Source organism: Quercus lobata, chromosome 1 (genome assembly GCF_001633185.2).
Source record: "Quercus lobata isolate SW786 chromosome 1, ValleyOak3.0 Primary Assembly, whole genome shotgun sequence".
In the NCBI taxonomy this organism is placed as follows: Eukaryota; Viridiplantae; Streptophyta; class Magnoliopsida; order Fagales; family Fagaceae; genus Quercus; species Quercus lobata.
This window is the reverse complement of record NC_044904.1, coordinates 19,538,739-19,547,202: the sequence shown is the minus strand read 5'-3', so window position 1 is coordinate 19,547,202 and position 8,464 is coordinate 19,538,739. Positions and strand designations below refer to the sequence as shown.

General features: G+C 34.7%; 1 protein-coding gene across 1 annotated transcript; it reads right to left on the bottom strand.

Annotated features, from left to right (window-relative positions):
* Positions 1-6,586: 6,586 nt before the first annotated feature.
* On the bottom strand, positions 6,587-8,174 carry LOC115985279 (E3 ubiquitin-protein ligase PUB23-like). Its single transcript, XM_031108267.1, has one exon. It carries the CDS (start codon positions 8,026-8,028, stop codon positions 6,814-6,816), a length of 1,215 nt encoding a protein of 404 aa, XP_030964127.1. The 5' UTR covers positions 8,029-8,174; the 3' UTR covers positions 6,587-6,813.
* Positions 8,175-8,464: the final 290 nt, after the last annotated feature.

Here is an 8,464-nt window from a genome sequence, read left to right as displayed (position 1 = left end):
CAAATAGTATTGTATAATTTTTCTCTTTAAATTAATAATATTCAGAAGTACTATTTAGTTTCTCGTTGTATTATTTCCATTATTATTGTGTTTTGTACCAACAATTTTAAGGAGATTCATTCACATGGAGCCTACACATGAGAAACCAAATGAGCCTGTTGGAGATCTCAATAAGCCCTTTTGCTTTAAGGGAACCCATTTTAAGAGGTGGAAATGATATGTCCTCTTCTACTTGAGTCTTCTCAAAGTTGCTTACATCCTCACTAACAACAATCCATCAAAGGTTTCTACTGATGAGATGAGTGAGAAAAAATATAGTCTCCATAAAAAAAATTAGATAAGTATACAAAAGATGAATATAATTGTCGCTCTTATCTTTTGAATTTTCTTGCTTATCAATTCTATGATTATTATGATACAACTTATAATTATGCCAAGAAAATTTGGAAAACTTTACAAAGCAAGTATGATACCGAGGAAGCTGGTGTAAAGAAGTATGCTGCTAGTAGATTTTTCCGTTACCAAATGGTGGATGGAAAATTGGTGGTGGATCAAGCACTAGACTTCCAAATGATTGTGGCAGAATTGATATCCGAAGGCATAAAGATTGGAGACAATTTGGTGGTAGCTGGCATAATTGATAAATTATCACAATCTTGGAGGGAGTTCCAAAAGAATTTGCGGGTACAAACAAAAATAGACATCCTTGGAGACTTTGATCACACACATCCATGTGGAGGAGGAGGCTAAGGGACAAGATGCACTCATGACACAAGAGAGCAATGGTAATTCCACCACAAAGGTAAACCTTATTTCAACCAATAATAATATGCCCAAAAATTATTTTCCTAGAAATTGTCAATTGAAGCCTAAAAAAAGAGTTTTCAAAAATAATAATATACCTCAAGGAAGGGGAAACCCGAATAAAAATTACAATAAAAACCAAGGACCCCCTTCACAAGATCAATTTAAAAGCACCTGTTTTGTCTGTGGCAAGAGTGGGCATATTGCTCGATTTTGCAAATTTCGAAAATGTGAATCTGTCCCACAGGCTAACATAACCGAAGAGCCTTTAGTGGCTATGATTATAGACATCAATATGGTATAATATGTTGAAGGGTGGTGGGCAGATTTTGGTACTAATAGGCACATTTGCTATGACAAAAAGTGGTTCAAGTTATACACTCCTTTTGAAGAAGAAAAAACTATTATGCTTGGTGACTCTAGTAAAACCAAGGTTCTTGAGAGTGATGAGGTTGATTTAAAGTTCACTTCTGGACGTGTGCTAACATTTGATAATTATGTAATCACTAAAAATGAATTATTTATGGGCAAGGGTTATGCTTGAGATGGAATGTTTAAAATGAATGTTGAGAATAATAAAGCATCTACTAGTTCAGTTTATATGCTTTCTTCTATTAATTTTTGACATGCTTGTTTGTGTCATATAAATAGTAGATATGTGGGAATCATGAGTAGTTTACGATTAATTCCAACACTGTCAAAAGATTTTGAAAAATGTGAAACTTATAGTCAAGCTAAGATTACAAAAAGGCTTCATAAAAGTGTTGTAAGAAATACTGAATTACTTGAGTTAATTCACTCCGATTTAGGTAAATTTGAGGGAATCTTAACTCATGGGGGAAATAGATATATTATCACTTTTATTGATGATTTCTCAAAATATATAACTGTTTATTTGTTGAAAAATAAAAGTGATGCTTTTGAAAAATTTCAAGATTTTTTAAAAGAAGTTGAAAATCAATTCGGTAGAAAAATAAAAAGAATAAGAAGTGATAGAACCCGTGAGTATGAATCAAGTGCATTCAACTCATTTGTTCAGTTTTTGAGAATTATCCATGAAACTACTACACCATATTCACCTGCTTCTAATGGTGTAATTGAAAGAAAAAATAAAACTCTAATTGAGTTAACAAATGCTATGTTAATTGAATTTGGTGTACCTTTACATTTTTTGGGTAAAACTATTTTAATTGCATGTCATGTTTTGAATAGGGTGCCACATAAAAAGTCATATACCACACCTTTTGAGATGTGGAAAGGACATAAGCCAAATTTGGGATATTTTAGTGTATGGAGTTGTCTTGCTTATGTAAGGCTTACTGACCCTAAAATACCTAAATTAGGTATAAGAGCTACTACCTGTGCTTTTCTTGGTTATGCGATTAATAGTACAGCCTATAGATTTTTTGATCTTAAAAACAAAATAATTTTTGAATTTGGTGATGCAATTTTTCATGAAGAAAAATTTCCTTTTAAATTTAAAAATAGTAGGAGTGAAGAAAATATTTTATCACAACCTAGTTCTTTTACTTCACATTTACAAAATCAAGAAAATTTTGAAATAGAACCTAGAAGAAGTAAAAGAGCCAGAGTTGAAAAGGATTTTGGTCCTAATTATTATGTTTTTAAAATTGAGGAAAATCCCCAAAATTTAAAAAAGGCTTTAACATCACCTGATGCTATATTTTGGAAAGAAGTTGTAAATGATGAGATAAAATCTCTAATTTCTAATAGAACTTGGAAATTGGTAGATCTTCCACCAGGTTGTAAGACCATGGGTTGTAAATGGGTCCTTAGAAAAAAGTTGAAACCGGATGGATCAATAAATAAGTTTAAAGCTAGACTTGTTGTAAAAGGCTTTAAACAAAAAGCTATTCTTGATTTCTTTGATACATTTTCTCCGGTAGCAAGAATTACATCTATTAGATTGTTAATTGCTATTGTTGCAATTTTTTATTTGAAATTTCATCAAATGGATGTAAAAACTACTTTTCTAAATGAGGACTTAGAGAAAGAGATTTATATGGATCAACCCGAAGGCTTTGTAGAGCCTAGACAAGAAAGTAAGGTATGTAAGCTAACTAAATCCCTATATGGCTTAAAACAAGTACCTAAACAACTGCATGAAAACTTTGATTCCTACATGATTGAGAATGGTTAAATCAAATGTGATAGGCCAAGAATGCATTGACCCCTTATGATGAATTAACAAATCAATTAGCCAAGTTAATTAATTAACTCAATTAATATGCAATATGTGTGGTAGCACAAACAAATCACCAAATAACTAAATGCAGCGAAAATTAAATTGATACAGTGATTTGTTTACGAATGGGGAAAACCTACACAACAAAAACCCCACCGGATGATTTTTAGGTCACCACTCCCGAGAATTCACTATTATCACAACAAGCGGTTACAAGCAAAGGAATCTCAGTACCTTATACCAACCTACAGTTGAACCCATACCTCAATACCTAATTAGACTTATTCTGTAGTGACAATCTCTTCTTTTAATGCATGGCTCCCAGTACGTGACTAAACAATTCGATGCGCGGATCCCAGTACATGGCTTACTCACCAACTTGAGAAAGATGTTGGCTGCAAAGTTCTTCAGTACATCCACACAATGAAGATCACGAAACTCCTTGGTTACAAAACTCTACAGTGTACAAACATAGCAACTTCATGAATAGGAAGATGAACTAGGACATATGTCTCCGGTCACAATTTATTTGTGAAAAACTTTTGCATTAAGTTGCATCAACTGTGACGGCCCTTAAAACAATTCTTATATATGTTTGAGGTTATGAGAAAAGAAAACTCAAACATCTATTCACGGATTGGATTGAAATTAGTTCTGAAAAACTGAATTTCATAAACCTCAATAAATAGCTCATCTGTCGAGCATTAGGCTTCAACAGCTTTTTAAACCTCAGTAGATACTAGCTGTCGAGCTAGCTATCGAATTTTAAAATCCAATACTTCTTCACTTATTTCTTTGATAGACTTACATCAGGCTTCAACAGCTTTTTAAACCTCGATAGATATTGCGTGATTTTTAATGGGAGATTTACTGAGACTTAGTCCATGGAGCGGAGGCTTGGTGATTAAGGTTTTATTGCAGTGTTGTTACCGTGTTTTGTGAGAGAAAAAAAAATTGTAGCTACACTTTGTACTTTTCCCTGATAATAGTGAAATCCCTGCAACTCCGTGGATGTAAGCAAATTGCCGACCACGTAAATACCGTCTTGTGCGTGTGATTGTTTTTTTTCTTTGGCGTGTATTTTCTCTATTTTTGTTTCTCACAGGTTGGGAATTCAGGTTAATTCCCTACACTTTGAAGTATTAAACACATCCTAGATCTATCAAATTACAAATAAAGTACGTTTTGTCAAAGAATTAGCCAATTCTATATTGACATATGTTCCTAACATTGAATCACATATGTCCTAACAAAATGAATGTGATAAATGTATTTATTCTAAATCATGGAATAATTTACATGTTATTATTAGCCTCTATGTGGATGATATGTTCATTTTTTGCTCAAATATGCATGTTAAAAATGAGACGAAAAATATGCTTAAAAGCCATTTTGATATTAAAGATCTTGGTGAGGCTAATTTTATTTTGGGCATGAAAATTACAAAAGCATGTGATGGAATATATCTTAATCAATCACATTATGTTGAGAAAATATAATTTTCATGATCACAAAAGTATAGCTACTCATTTTGATTCTAGTGCTCATTTATTTCCTGTGAATAATGATGATGCGATTTTTAATCAAAAAGGATTATGCCAGCATCATTGGTAGTTTGCGTTATGCTATTGATTGTATTAGACCTAACATTGCATATGCAGTAGGAGTGCTTAGCAGATTTACTAGCAAGCCTAGTAAAGATCATTGGCTACCTATTAAGCGAGTCATGAGATATTTAATTGGTACCAAAAGTTATGGCTTATTTTATAAAAAGTACCGTAATTGAAGTTTTTAGTGATGCCGATTGGAATACTTTGTCAGGTGATTCTCTCTCTACCATTGATTATATTTTTACCTTAGGTAGTGGTGCTATTTGTTGAAAGTTTAAAAGGCAAACAATAATTGTTTATTCAACAATGGAAGCTGAATTAATAGCATTAGCTTCAGCTAGTGAAGAGGCAAATTGACTTAGAGATTTATTATATGAAATTCTACTTTGGGAAAGTCAATTCCACCTATATTAATTCATTGTGATAGCACTGCCGCAGTTGGTAGAGTTAAAAATCGTTACTACAACGGTAAATCTAGGCCTATAAGAAGAAAGCACAGTACCGTGCGATCTTATTTGAGTAGTGGCATCATAACTGTGGATTATATTAAATCTAATGATAATATTACAGATCCATTTACTAAGGCCTTGGCAAAAGATAGGGTCTGGAATACATCGAGGGGGATGGGACTAAAGTCCATAGAATCATGAGCCATGTATGAGGGTACCCAACCCAAGGACCAGAGATCCTAAGAATTGGATTCAATGGGAAAAATGAATCATACGATGGTCATAAGAAATGCACTATTTATTTTTTTAATTATTTATTTTGTAAATAATTTTTTAATTGTTCATCCCTATGATGTAAGTGCATTTATCCTGTAATGTGGAGAGGTTGAGTAAAATACTCTTAATGAAATTTGTAACTCATATAAGTGGGGTGTCAGAATTACAGGAGCACCCTTGACAAAATTTCACCTATGTGAGTGTGGGGGTGAGGCCTCTCCCTATGAGATTTGGACTTAATCTCAAATACACTCATAAAACTAGGATCAGCACACGGCCGTAAAGTGCTAGCTATAAAAGCTTATGTCAACAGCTGGGTTGTTATGAGTAAGCAGTGATGCTTAATTTCCCTAAAACAGTTCTAGTTCAAGTTGGAGACCACTATGACTCTAGAGTTGAGATCGTTGTTTTACTAAGTGAAGGTTCAATGCAGAGCACACCTTCATGATGCATAGTGACCTGTCTTTGCCTGATAATCTCTCTTTAACTAAAAAATTTAATATTAAAATGAGTGAGGGATTGTTAGAACATTTTAATATTAATCAATTAAAATAAATAAATATTACAATATAAATGTAAAGATGTGGGAATGAGTATGGAAAATGAGGAGTTAGTGAAAATGTTTAATTCCACATTGAAAATGAGAGAGACTATTTTGTTCTTTTTAATTGTGGTGATTAATAGGCCAATATGAATTGTCTCAGATATTGGGTTAAATACGTGCACAAGGAGGAGGTGAAGGGTGGAGGTACCAAAAATGGACCGTTTGGGCCTTTTCATTCTTCAGAAGCTCCTTCTCTCACCATTAATTGTATCCTGGGGGAGACAAGTTAGAGAAAGTCTGCACCGATTACAACATTTAGCCAACCAAGGGCTTAAATCTAATAGTGTAGAGAGTGTCCAAATAGTATTGTGTAATTTTTCTCTTTAAATTAATATTTAGAAATACTATTCAGTTTCTCGTTGTGTTATTTTCATTATTATTGTATTTTGCACCAACAAATTCAAATTCAACATTTTTTGATTGATCGAACCACAATCAACAAGTTGTCAAAACCTAGATTTTGAATGATTGAATGACGGTCGAAATTCTAACAGATTGACTTGTTTAAGTTGCATCTTCACACCTGGTAAGACAGGGCAACATTGGTGTGATTGTGTGTATTTGTCCCTAATATGACACAATGATATTGGAGGGTGTAAATAAATATTTTGACATCCTTATTGAATTAAAACTCTAATTACAATTGATGTCTAATCTAATCTAATAAATATTATTAGAAAGAAAACAAACAAAACAGCCGAGACGCTTCTCAAAGAATAACAAAGCTATGACATTGAAAACATTTCTCTCTCTTTTTTGGACGCCACTTCAAATCCATATGTATATGATTCAAGAAATTCGCATGCAGCTTAATTTTCCTCTGCACGACTAATTTCCATTATGTACACGAAAGTAGCTATATTATCAAGAAGATGGATAAGATGAAACCAAATGAGCAGGAATACATGAAGAATTCTTCCAAACCTTAGAGTGCATTCTGAGGATCTCCCTAGCTTTCTCCTTGGTCTTTAAACTACTCTCAACTTGAAAAACCAAACACAACTTGGATACAACACCCACTTGTAACATTTCCTGAAGAACCCTAGAAGTGGCAGAAAACCTAGAAACTGAGGACAAAATTCTTACTGCCCTATCACTGGCCACATGAGAAACCCTTAGAATTTTCTTTGATACAATCGCCAGCCCCGCTCCATGCTTCAACAACTCCGCCCGCCCTTCTGCGCAACCACAAAGCTGGTCCAAAGCAACAAGCACAAGCTCACACACCCTCCTTTCTGATGCCTCAATAAGGAGCTCTATCAGGACTACAACTGCACCACCTTCGACAGCTTTGATTCGGTTTCTTCCCCATGGACAAAGCTCCACAAGAAGCTTCAATGCGGCCTTAGAGGCTTGCTGCGAGATTTGGTCTTGCAAAACGCGGACTATTTCAGAGAAGAATTCGGGTTTAACGTTGATCAATTGGATCGGACCAGCCGCTTCATAAACGGATTTCAATAACATGGTTGTGTATGCTCTAGATTGATAGTTTCCACGCTTCAAAACTTGCAACAGAGACTCCACAAATTCACCATCATTGTTTATGAGATTCTTGAGATCTGTTTCTGAGAATTTAAGATTAGAAAGAAGATCAACAGCTGCTTCAGTTATCATTATATCATCGTTTCCATTCTCTCTTACTATGATTGAAGCCAAGAAAACAACTCCACCAGCTGCCTCTAAACACTTCTTGTTCCTTTCGCTTTCAAATGCAATGCTTTTAAGTCTTCTGAGGCAGTTGAGTTGCATATTTGGGAACTTCTTTGCCTCGTTGAGGATTTTGACGATCTGGGCTTTGTCCACTGGTGGCTTCGGGGTTGGAATGCGTTCAATACCTTGAGAAGTATTGAGGGTGCACCATGCTTGGATCAACCGGCGTAGAGTATGGTTCGGAATAAGAAGCTCCGTATCACACAAAACTTGCTTTGTTACCGGACAAGTGTTGTTCTTGCAAGAAAACAACCATCTTTCAATGCTGTCCCGATCGTAGGTTATCCCAGTTGAGAGGGTGACCGGATCTCTCATAAGTTGCATTGAAATCGGGCAGAGAAAATGAGCAGGAACATCAATTTCTTCCATCTCAGACAAGCCTGGTTTGGATCTTCAAAGTCAAGTATAATTGTGAGACAAAATAGGAGGGGGTTTTCAATAGAAGATGAGGATAATAATTATAAGCTGAAAGGTTTGGACAATAATGATAGATGGATTCAAAGAAATCAAAAGTACAAGAGATCACTTGCAAGAATTTATGTGACCTCAAATTGTGTTGCGGCTTTTATACCAAAAAGAGGAGATAAGCTACACGTAGCTGTTCATTACAGGAAAGTCAACACACGGAAATTGAAAGGCAGAGAGGGTGTGTGTGTATAGTAAATAGGACCTTTTCCAAAGTTTAGGAAGAAGAAAAGCTCAAATTAATAAATGGACTGAGACTTTACTGAGGAGATAATAAATGTATGAATGAACGAATGGGCATATTGGGTGAGGTGTCGGTGTTGCAAAGAGTGCCAAGCGA

Excerpts from the sequence above, each read along its gene's own strand:
- LOC115985279 (XM_031108267.1), bottom strand. The coding sequence starts at position 8,028 with ATGGAAGAAATTGATGTTCCTGCTCATTTTCTCTGCCCGATTTCAATG.